Here is a 12,724-nt window from a genome sequence, read left to right on the forward strand (position 1 = left end):
CCCTGCAGCACCCGGGTAACCAGGGTAAACATCGGGTTACTAAGCGCAGGGCCGCGCTTAGTAACCCGATGTTTACCCTGGTTACCAAAAAAAACAAACAGTACATACTCGCCTTTCGGTGTCCAGGTCCCTTGCCGTCTGCTTCCTGCTCTGACTGAGCCGCCGTACAGTGAGAGCAGAGCGCAGCGGTGACGTCACTGCTGTGCTCTCACTTCTCACTGTACGGCCGGGAGTCAGTGAGAGCAGGAAGCAGACGGCAAGGGACCTGGACACCGAAAGGCGAGTATGTACTGTTTGTTTTTTTTGGTAACCAGGGTAAACATCGGGTTACTAAGCGCGGCCCTGCGCTTAGTAACCCGATGTTTACCCTGGTTACCAGTGAAGACATCGCTGGATCGGTGTCACACACACCGATTCAGCGATGTCAGCGGGGCCTCAACGACCAAAAAAAGGTCCAGGCCATTCTGACACGACCAGCGATCTCGCAGCAGGGGCCTGATCGCTGGTACGTGTCACACATAGCGAGATCGCTATGGAGGTCGCTGTTGCGTCACAAAACTTGTGACTCAGCAGCGATCTCGCTAGCGATCTCGCTATGTGAGACGGGGCCTTAATACAGTATGTAACCAAGGATCAGCAATGTATGTACACAGTGACTGCACCAGCAGAATAGTGAGTGCAGCTCTGGGGTATAATACAGAATGTAACTCAGGATCAGTAATGTAATGTATGTACACAGTGACTGCACCAGCAGAATAGTGAGTGCAGCTCTGGAGTATAATACAGGATGTAACTCAGGATCAGTAATGTGATGTATGTACACAGTGACTGCACCAGCAGAATAGTGAGTACAGCTCTGGGGTATAATACAGGATGTAACTCAGGGTCAGTAATGTAATGTATGTACACAGTGACTGCACCAGCAGAATAGTGAGTGCAGCTCTGGGGTATAATACAGGATGTAACTCAGGATCAGTAATGTGATGTATGTACACAGTGACTGCACCAGCAGAATAGTGAGTGCAGCTCTGGGGTATAATACAGGATGTAACTCAGGATCAGTAATGTGATGTATGTACACAGTGACTGCACCAGCAGAATAGTGAGTGCAGCTCTGGGGTATAATACAGGATGTAACTCAGGATCAGTAATGTAATGTATGTACACAGTGACTGCACCAGCAGAATAGTGAGTGCAGCTCTGGGGTATAATACAGGATGTAACTCAGGGTCTGTAATGTAATGTATGTACACAGTGACTGCACCAGCAGAATAGTGAGTGCAGCTCTGGGGTATAATACAGGATGTAACTCAGGATCAGTACACAATCAGTAATGTAATGTATGTGCACAGTGACTGCACCAGCAGAATAGTGAGTGCAGCTCTGGAGTATAATACAGGATGTAACTCAGGATCAGTACAGGATCAGTAATGTGATGTATGTACACAGTGACTGCACCAGCAGAATAGTGAGTGCAGCTCTGGAGTATAATACACAATGTAAGTTGGGTTCAGTATAAGTAACAAATATATGTACAATGGTGGCTATATCATTGCAGAATAAAGGATGCAACCTTACAATCACTGGTATGCTATCTATATTGGTAGCCTGACCTCTTCAGACTTTAGCTTTGGAAGGTTAGATATGCGGTTTCTGTCCAGTCACCATGCAGATGTTATAGGTGTCCTTACAGTATCACTATCACTGCATGGAGCAGATCCAGTAAGAACAAAGAAATGATCAGGCAAGTGCATCCCATGGAGTGAGGGGAAGACCCTTCACAAATGGTAGGAGCCTGACGTCTGACTTTACACTACCAAATGCATCTGAATTCTACTGGGTTGTTCTGCGGGCTACAGTGATGTGCGGCTCCAGGGAAAGTGAACAAGACAGAACCTGTTGATCAGCTCCCATCTTCTGATCCTTGTCTACTCTCAGATTTCCTTTCCCTTTTTCTTGTTTTCTGTACTCCCCCTTTCTTCGTTTCTTTAGTACGTTGATGACAGGTTAGTGGTTACAGTCTCCTGTTGTCAGACATTAAACCCTTGCTCCGGCATCTCTTTCCTCCTCAGTTTGCCGTGAGGCAATTCCAGAGAACAGAGAACTTGGCTGTCACCATGTGCACAGGATCAGCTGCAAACCTGTAAGACGCACTGGGCTCAATGTCTGGTATTTTATGTCTTGACTATGTTGCACCTCTCCGATTAAACCCCCGTTAAACTGCATTTCCGATATAATTTTGATTTGTTTGCAATTGAGTAAATTGTCTCTGATACATTAAGGATATGTAGACTGATGTATCTGATGGATATAACTTCACTGCATCAAAGATAAAAGATAAGGCAATTTTGGAAATGGTCTTATCTAAAAATCTCTTCTTGATTCATATACAGAGCTCACAGTTGTGAGTGGGCGACCTGTTTTTTTTCAAAAACAGGGATCTATCAAAGTCTGATCTTCACAACACATGTTTTTGGAAGTGTATCATGGCACGAGCAAAGGACGTTTCTGGGGATTTCAGAAGAGTTGTTGGTGATCAAGCTGGAAAAGGTTACAAAACATCTAAGGCGTTAAAGGCCCCGTCTCACATAGCGATTTACCAACGATCACGACCAGCGATACGACCTGGCCGTGATCGTTGGTAAGTCGTTGTGTGGTCGCTGGGGAGCTGTCACACAGACAGCTCTCTCCAGCGACCAACGATCAGGGGAACGACTTCGGCATCGTTGAAACTGTCTTCAACGATGCCGAAGTCCCCCTGCAGCACCCGGGTAACCAGGGTAAACATCGGGTTACTAAGCGCAGGGCCGCGCTTAGTAACCCGATGTTTACCCTGGTTACCAAAAAAAACAAACAGTACATACTCACCATCTGATGTCCGTCAGGTCCCTTGCCGTCTGCTTCCTGCTCTGACTGAGCCGCCGTACAGTGAGAGCAGAGCGCAGCGGTGACGTCACCGCTGCGCTGTGCTCTCACTGTACGGCGGCACTCAGTCAGAGCAGGAAGCAGACGGCAAGGGACCTGACGGACATCAGATGGTGAGTATGTAGTGTTTGTTTTTTTTTTCCATTTACGCTGGTAACCAGGGTAAACATCGGGTTACTAAGCGCGGCCCTGCGCTTAGTAACCCGATGTTTACCCTGGTTACCAGTGAAGACATCGCTGGATCGGTGTCACACACACCGATTCAGCGATGTCAGCGGGACCTCAACGACCAAAAAAAGGTCCAGGCCATTCCGACACGACCAGCGATCTCACAGCAGGGGCCTGATCGCTGGTACGTGTCACACATAGCGAGATCGCTACTGAGGTCGCTGTTGCGTCACAAAACTTGTGACTCAGCAGCGATCTCGCTAGCGATCTCGCTATGTGAGACGGGGCCTTTAGGCTCTACCAATCAACAGCCAGACAGATTATGTACAAATGGAGGAAATTCTGAACTAATAATGCACTCCCCATAGTGTACTAATCTGCAAGGTAACAAAGGAATCCAAGGTCACCTCTAAGCAACTAAAGGCCTCTTTCACATTAGCTAATGTTAATGTGCATGAGTGCAAAATCAGGAGGACACTGAACAACAGTGGTGCGCACAATAATATTGCAAGGAGAAAGCCACTGCTCCCCGAACTGAACATTTGTGCCATTTGCAGTTGCTAAAAATCATCTGGATAAGACACAATACAGTTGGAACAATATTTTATGGATGTATGAGAGCAAAATAGAGCTTTTTGGTTTAACCTCTCAATAATCCGGGAAGTTTTAATTTTCCTGCTTTCCATTTTTTTTTTCTTATTTCAACAGTCACATATATATATATATATATATATATATATATATATATATATATATATGTGTATATATATATATATATATATATATATATATATATATATATATATATTGCATGCTGATCTGACATTTTTATTGACAACACTTTGGGGTGCATATGTCGTTTTGATTGCCTTTTATTTATTTTTTTGGAGAAATTTGGCGACCAAAAAGCAGCAGTTCTGACATTTTGATTTTTTAACGTATGGTTTCAATAATTTTATATTTTGAGATTCTACCTTTTTGGACACAATATTAGCAAAAATAGATTTTTTTGAAATAGTATGGTGGATGTGGTTTTTTATATATTTATTAATTTATTTTTTTTTGTACTTTATTATTTAGTCCCCTTAGGGAACTTGCAATAACAGTATATGGGCACTTTACGGTCCAATAATTTATCATAATTCACACTGCCACCTGCTTTGGAGCTGGATATGGGCCCCCTTACCTCTGGGGCCCCTGAGCGGCTGCAGATGTTGCACCAATGATATGTCCCCTCCTGGCTTATAGTATATACTGAAGTACTACAATAATACAGAATTATGGCAGTATATAGTGAAAAGTCTGTTCTCTGTGAAGCTAGGCCCGTGGCTGAGCTTCACAGGAGGACCAACATGGCCGTTGCCGGGACCTTTAAAAAATTTCCAGGCTGCCAAGATCACCAATCGGTTCCCTACGATCCGGATTATTTTCCTCAATAAAAAAAATTTGTTTGATTTGTTTCTCTTTTTCTACTTTTCAGACCCGTAAAAATCTGATATCAGTTCAGGTCAAATTTATGGAGTTATATGGAAACTTCTAAAGGGTTCACAAACTTTTAAGCAGCATTGTAGATCTCTATGCAGGGATTGCTTTAGTCTGTGTGCCTTTATTTCATATATAAAAATTATTGAAAACTAAGTGAACCATAGCAAATCATTGCAGTCTATCACACGCTATCTAATTGTGCCCGAGAGTGAAGACAACAGCAGGAAAGAATTGTAATATCCAGAACTTCATAAGAGGAACGTTTATTAGTTTCAGGGGTAACAGAAAAGATATGATCAGGATTTTTTTGCTCTGCCACGTCCAGTTGACTCTGATGTTGGCACATCACTGGCACGCTTTGTACTTTACCATTATGCCCAGTATGTGTTAAGGGCATGTAAATACACTGGATCATGGGAAGGTTGATACTTTGTACAACTTGTTTTATCTATACCCTGGCTAACCATAAATGGGAGTTCTATTGCTTTCCAAGTATAATTCTACATCCATCTTTTATATATGTCAGTGTGATGGAGCAGAAATGTTGCATGGAGCGCACGTTCCCACGCTTCGCCGGCCGGCTGGTTTTGCACGGTACATTGGTGGCTATTTGATATGTATCTTGTTCTAACCCTTCCAGGTCGTGGGGCTGGAGACATATCGGCACACTCCTTATTATACAGATTCCTATTCTCAGTCGTTGTGTAAAATATATATTGCATGAATGATGGGTTACGCTATTTTTATGGAAATATTAGCGAGCCATTGTTTTCCCAACAGTTCACCTTCTACTTTCTGGGTCGTTCTCTTTCGGACAGGTTGTCTGAGCGTCCCAGTGCATGTGTCACGGCTGCAGCGTAATACTGCGTTAGGGTTTGCATGTTAGCCACGGGATCCAGTGACTTTCCTCTAAAGTCGCTCCCATATGTATTAGAATGCTGTCTGTCGAACACTCGGCTCACCCGAATGCTCCTGGGTTCTACATGAGAAAGCCACTGCCAGATTCCGCTGGCAGCAGCTTTTCTCCCAGAACGGCCATTGGAAATATGACATGCTAGATCCCTTTATTCTATGGCATAATCTGTTACACGGGAGTCGGGAGACCCCCATACACATTAGACTGTCGTTCAATCACGCCAATAGTGCCCGGTTTGGCCGACGTTATGTGTACGGAGCCTTAACACTTCCTATAACTTAGGCTGTGTGCACACGTCAGGATTCTTTGCAGAAATTTCCTGAACAAAACCGGACTTTTTTCACGTTTTTTGTGCGGATTTTTCGCGTTTTTTTCTGGAGCTTCCCAATGCATTAAATAGCGGGTAATCCGCGAAAAACCCGCAAAATTAGTGAACATGCAGCGTTTTTTTTACTGTGATGCGTTTTTTTTGTGGAGAAAAACGCAACATGTGCACAAAAATTGCGGATTACATTCTATTAATAGGATGCTTAATGGATGCGGTTTTTTCGCGTTTTTATAGCGAAAAAACGTAAATAAAAGTGAAAAATCCGGAACATGTGCACACAGCCTTACTGATAGGTTAATTGTCTGTCCTTTAAATTGGCCCCACTGTGTCTGCACTCAAGAGCCACATTAAGCACAGGGAAGGATGCTTACCCGCTATTTATCTTCTGGATTCGTTACTTTTTACCTTTACTGTATTGTCTATTGGAGTTTAAAAAAAAAACCTACTGTATCTCCTCTTTCATTTTTCTGACTGTCCACACTGCAACTTCACTCACCTAAGGTTAGTTCTGTAAGAAATATGTGAGGCACGGATTTCATATGTTCAGGATTTAAGTAGTTTGTGTCAAAATACTGTATTTAATGTGACGGTTCCGCACATTTGCATCTTCTAGATAGATATAGCAAATCCACTTTCCACTCCGCAGCAGGAATCTGAGTTTCAGGGACGCATTTCTGCTGCAGATTCTGGTAGTTCTGCAAAGTGAAAATCCTCATTGTGTGAACATGCCCTAATACGGGAAGGCTTGCAGCTTTCTCCCAATCTCCATAATCTTTATTTTTCCATCCACCGGCTTATGAGATAAAATTACTACTTTATAACTAAACACTGCTTTTTTTTTTTCTTTTTTAGAATATGATCGTCTCGGATTTCTACTTAAATTGGATTCTAAGCTGTAAGTAAAATGATTCTTCAATCACTTGTTGCTTTTGATGTTTAATGCTGCAGGCTGGGAGCGGAGAGCAGTAGGCGAGACATCTGAAGACATCCCATTCAGCAAACATGAGCGAGAATAAATGTGAATTTACACTAACCAGCGATGGATAAACCCCAGATTTCTAACAGTTATATCTACTTTATATATAATTGATCTACATCTGCTTAAAGGGCGTCTGTACACAAGTTTTTCCTAGGTTATCCGAGAGCAGCATGAGGTAGGGCCAGAGACTCTGATTCCAGCAATGTGTCACTTAGTCTACTGGGTGCAGCAGTTGCGATAGAATCACAGTTTTCTTTGCTGCAGATTTAGCAGAGCTGGAATGCTGAGCCTGGTATAACTCCGCCCACATCAGTGATTGGCTGCTTTTGTGCACACTGTATATTGACATCTGCCAATCAGTGTTGGGGGTGTGGTTGGACTGAGAGGCACCAAACACCTAGTCCTGTAGTGATAAACTCCTGCCGATAAAACACTGATTCTATTAAAACAGTAACACACAGCCTAGTAAGTGACACATCGCCGGAATCTGGGTCTCTGCTCCTACATTATGGTGCCCTGAGATTACATAGCAAAAACTTAATGACAGATTCCCGTTAATGGGGATTGTGATTTGTATTGTAATTATTGTGGCACTTGAATATACTATTATACCTAGTGATTCTTTGTGTTCTTAAAGGGGTTTTCTATAGTGAACATTATGCTGGCTTGTCACTCACTCATCATCCACTCACAGGATAGGTGGTAAATGTATGAACTCTTGGGGCCGCGATGATGGGACCTCCGCTGGTAACTTGGGTGGTGGTTCAAGGCAGTCCAGCATGCTCTGCAGGAGTTTATTTAAAGGGGTTGTCCATTCTAAAATTATAATTGTGCAGTCACTCTGTGTGACTGCAGACCTATGAATCCCCCCAGCGCATGCATTGTACGCTGTGAGTGACTGCAGACTTATTGATTTGAGCCGGACAACTTCTTTTAAAGTCTATGAGGCCGACGGATTTACCAGAGTACCGCAATTAAGTGCTTTTTTTATATATAGTTAAAAGAAATGGAGGTACCAGGACCCCTGTTCTAGTGATTGGTATTCCTAGTGGTAGCCCCCCACCTTATCAAGTGATTAAATATTAGCTATGAAAACTATTTTTAATGAAACTAGTATCTGAGCTGACGTCTTAAAAAGCTAGGTGCTATTTTTTTTTTTATGAGTTGCCCAATAATTAAGAGGAACATTCGGAGGATCTTACATCTGGAGCCATCATGTGCTGGATCAGTAGAGGATGGAGGAGAATGTGATCCATCAATTCACTCGACGCTAATGACTTCCATAAATAAGGCAAAAAGAGAAAACTATGAGTAGATTCTAACGATTTATCAAACCCCATGATGTAGAGCTATAATCAAATCCATGTACAACTCTTCTAATGCCAAATATGTTTATTATAATGGGCTGTCTCCACTTGATAGCCTCATCTCTATAAAGCTGGTCATACACAGGAGATAACTGTAGGCTTTCTTTTCCAGCTCTCCCATACACATGAATGCATGTTTGCCCATCACCTATTGTTTCAGCCTAGAAGTCTTGTTTTTTTTTTCAAGGGGAAGATGGGAGATATCCACTGCTAAACACATTAGTCAGTGACTTAGCTCCAGAGAGAACAAAGGATTGGGAGCCAGATCTAGGTTGTTCCCTGATGGTTAGCCGGTTCTGACGAAAGTAGTGGGTTCAGCCGTATGGGGGCCTTAAGGCGTGCTGCCCTTACCATCAGCTGTTAAAGTGTACATTTCCATTAGCGCCTTTCTCAGGGGCCTCTCATCTAGCCAAATAAAACCTCCTGCTTTGCACTGATGAGGGGCAAACACCCCAAAACATGTCTCACTTGGCTTCTTACCCTAAGCCAAGTGGCAAGGCTCATTCAAAGATCAATATTGACTTTTAGGGCTCAGTCAGACAGGCGTATAAATCGGACTGAGATTGGAAAACCGTGCATAGGACTGTCCCGACCCGAGTGTGACATCTTCATGTATTTCTATGCAGCTGTCACACTGGCTAATTCTTGCACCGTGTTCCAATCTTGGTCCAAATATATGGCCGCCTGACCGCACCCTTAGGATTTCTTCCACCAGTAAGGTAGCGTTATAGGTCAAGTTCTCAATGGTTAGCACTGTTGCTTTTCAGCGCTGGGTCCTGGGTTCAAATCCCACCTAGAACAACATCTGCAAGGAGTTTGTATGTTCTCCCCGTGTTTGCGTGGGTTTCCTCCGGGTTCTCCGGTTTCCTCCCACATTCCAAAGACATACTGATAGGGAATTTATATTGTGAGCCCCAATGGGGACAGCGATGATAATGTGTGTAAGTGCGGAATATGATGGTGCTATATACTGTAACTAATAATAATAATAATACCGTATATACTCGAGTATAAGCCGAGATTTTCAGCCCAAATTTTTGGGCTGAAAGTGCCCCCTCGGCTTATACTCGAGTCACGGTCGGCGGTGGGGTCGGCGGGTGAGGGGGAGAGAGCGCTGAGGCATACTTACCTAGTCCCGGCGATCCTGGCGCTCCCCCTGCCCGTCCCACGGTCTCCGGGTGCAGCAGCTCTTCCCCTGTACAGCGGTCACGTGGGACCGCTCATTAGAGAAATGAATAGGCGGCTCCACCTCCCATAGGGGCGGAGCCGCATAATTCATTTCTCTAATCAGCGGTGCCGGTGACCGCTGACAGAGGAAGAGGCTGCGGCACCCGGAGACCAGCTGTCCGGGAGAAGGAGCCAGGGACGCCGGGAGCAGGTAAATATCGCATATTCACCTGTCCTCGTTCCACACGCCGGGCGCTGTCTCCATCTTCCCGGCGTCTCTCTCTCTCCACACTGACTGTTCAGGTCAGAGGGCGCGATGACGCATATAGTGTGCGCGCCGCCCTCTGCCTGATCAGTCAGTGCGGAGAGACGCCGGGAAGATGGCGCCGAGGAGCTGCAAGCAAGAGAGGTGAGTATGTGTTTTATTATTTTTATTGCAGCAGCAGCAGCACAGCTATGGGGCAATAATGGTGCAGAGCACTATATGGCACAGCTATGAGGCAATAATGGCCCGTGCAGAGCACTATATGGCACAGCTATGGGGCAATAATGGTGCAGAGCATTATATGGCACAGCTATGGGACAATAATGGTGCAGAGCACTATATGGCACAGCTATGGGGCAATAATGGTGCAGAGCACTGTATGGCACAGCTATGGGGCAATAATGGACGGTGCAGAGCACTATATGGCACAGCTATGGGGCAATAATGGTGCAGAGCACTGTATGGCACAGCTATGGGGCAATAATGGTGCAGAGCACTATATGGCACAGCTATGGGGCAATTATGAACGGTGCAGAGCACTATATGGCACAGCTATGGGGCCATAATGAACGGTATGGAGCATCTATTTTTATTTTTGAAATTCACCGGTAGCTGCTGCATTTTCCACCCTAGGCTTATACTCGAGTCAATAAGTTTTCCCAGTTTTTTGTGGCAAAATTAGGGGGGTCGGCTTATACTCGGGTCGGCTTATACTCGAGTATATACGGTAAGTCCTGTTCCTCTATGAAGAGGCTACTTGCAGATGAGAAGATGTATGAATGGCTCCTCCAAGGGCAATGTAGTATTGGATTACGCAAACTGAACTCTCAAATCACGTTAACAAAAGAAATTCCTGAGTAGCATGGAACAAGTGCTGAAATTAACTTGTTATCCCTCAATTTTTCACGGACTTTTAAGGACACAAAGTTTTGAGGACGTGCACCAAAAGGATGAAGAGTCGTTTTATTATTCCTTTGCAAAAGGATTTTTCCATTGAAATGCAGAATTATATTTTCTCCCTCCTTTTTCTTCACCATAGTGTCGATAGACATAATAAAAAAGGGGGGAATGTAATATAACATAAATACTGAAAAAAATAAAATGATAATTTAAAACTTGTTACTGCTCTCAGTACGAGAAACCAAATAATTGATCTGTAGTTGAAACCTTTTAAAATAATGAAAGAAAGTAAGATATGCAGCAAATGTCCTAGAATTAGATCTTTTCATCAGCGATGATATACCGAAGAGTCATATGGATGATGACACGGATGAAAAATTCTCCATTTTTTTTCTGGAAACAAATTTGGGATGATTATTTTATACGCTCGTGTGAATGTAACCTCAGAGCTCGTGCACACGACCGTATTTTCGGTGCAAATGCTATCCGTCGAAAAATTGGATTGCTAGCAAACCAATGTTATTCAATGAAGCAGTGCAGATTAACTACTTTTATTCCACTGACTGAATCTGCGTGTGAAAAAAATCACAGCATGTATGATTATCCTCCAAAAGTTGAATGAGACAAAAATCGGATGCCATACGGAGGGAGACACGGTAAAGCGACCAATTTTTACGGATACATGGCAGGTTGTAAAATAGGAAACGGTAAATGGTCATGTAAACGATTAATAGCTGGAGCTGTGAAAAAAATACGGATTGTACACGGATGATGAGAAGCAAGTTGTCCCACTTTTCTGGATGAAATTCAAAATAATTAAAAAAAATATATAAAAATTTGCAACTTTTTTTTATACATGGAACAAAGAAATAGGTAATTTTCTGATGATAACTTCCCTTTAAGAAAGAAAAAATATATAAATGGGATTCACAGTTTAAAGGGATAATATAGTACGAGTATTATTTTCACTGTAAAGACTCAGTACTTTGCCAGATATATTAAAATATAACCTTTAGTTTCATGCTTACAAATATCAATAGGTGAATAAATAGAACCACCATCACAACAAAAAAAACCAATATGTATAAAGACAACACACACAGAAAAAAGCCAGGGGGAGGAGCCTGACCCTGCGCTACTGCTGATTGGCCCTGCCTAGCAGCGGAGGTTGGCACCCTTGAGTTGCGCAATTGGCGCCCCTGCTCAACGCCGGCTGAACTTTCTGGCCCTATGAGGCCCTGTAATGAGGGGGTGCAGAAACAAGTCATAAAGCTGAACTAATACACAAGTATCACCCACAATTCCATGTTTATCAGAGGGTCAAAGAAGGTCAACTCCATCCCTCGATTGCATAAAGCACAGATATAACCATGATGCACTTATATCAGCATCATTGGTCAAGTTTATACAGATAACCTGACCAATACAGGGCTGCAGGACTAGTCAAACACTGTGCTGTCCTTGCCTGGCAGCGGAGGTTGGCACCCTATAGTTGCGAAAATGGCGCCCCCCCCCTCAACGGCAGCTAACCCTCCTAGCCCTATAACTAGAATTGATATTCAATATATGGAATAAAACTATTCTTAAGAAAAAGTGCTCATTGCATAGAGATATGTCAGATGCTCAAATTGGGCGGTAATAGCTCAAGAAGCATAATAAGGTAGTTCAGCTATAGAGAAATACACATTTGAAATAGCTAAACATGCATAATACAGTACAGAAATATACGTTAGAAAAACCCATGTATAAAAGTAACTGAATCAGGGCTAATCATTTTAGTCTGCGATAAAAGCATATAGCGCTTGATAATATGGCAGATCAATGGTAGTACCCATTAAACAAGTATACCTCAATGGAAAAAGTAGTTGTAAAGTTCAAACTTTAAATACCAAGTCACAGACTTGTTGCCATCGAGAGAAAAATAAAATTTACCATTGTACTTGACGCGTTTCGCCTTACAAAGGTTCATCAGGAGTGAAGAAATGGTAATGTTTCATAAAAAGAGAACGAAGTTGTCCATATATCTAATGGATCTAACTGATCTATCTAACATGATGTAAGTGAAGTCCAGCGTACACAAGGTCCAACCCCTTCCGATGAGGCACCATTAATTTTAACCAGTTTTAATGAGAAGGAGATTCCCTTTAACCACCTCAGATGCCAACAGACAGTGCAGCTAAGCTAGAGTCCATGATCATAGCATTAGGGACAGCTGAGAAGCCCG

The 12,724-nt window shown here is 43.1% G+C and overlaps 1 protein-coding gene across 11 annotated transcripts in view; it reads left to right on the forward strand.

Moving 5' to 3' along the window:
* Positions 1-12,724, forward strand: part of ST3GAL3 (ST3 beta-galactoside alpha-2,3-sialyltransferase 3) — a 308,813-nt gene that overhangs the window by 180,319 nt on the left and 115,770 nt on the right. For all 11 annotated transcript variants that reach the window (XM_077277836.1, XM_077277842.1, XM_077277840.1 and 8 more), the window contains one exon: positions 6,675-6,717. In XM_077277836.1, coding sequence (XP_077133951.1) covers positions 6,675-6,717 — 43 coding nt within the window. The remainder of the gene's footprint in view (positions 1-6,674; positions 6,718-12,724) is intronic.

The sequence above is a fragment of the Ranitomeya variabilis genome, chromosome 8 (assembly GCF_051348905.1).
Source record: "Ranitomeya variabilis isolate aRanVar5 chromosome 8, aRanVar5.hap1, whole genome shotgun sequence".
Lineage (NCBI taxonomy): Eukaryota > Metazoa > Chordata > Amphibia > Anura > Dendrobatidae > Ranitomeya > Ranitomeya variabilis.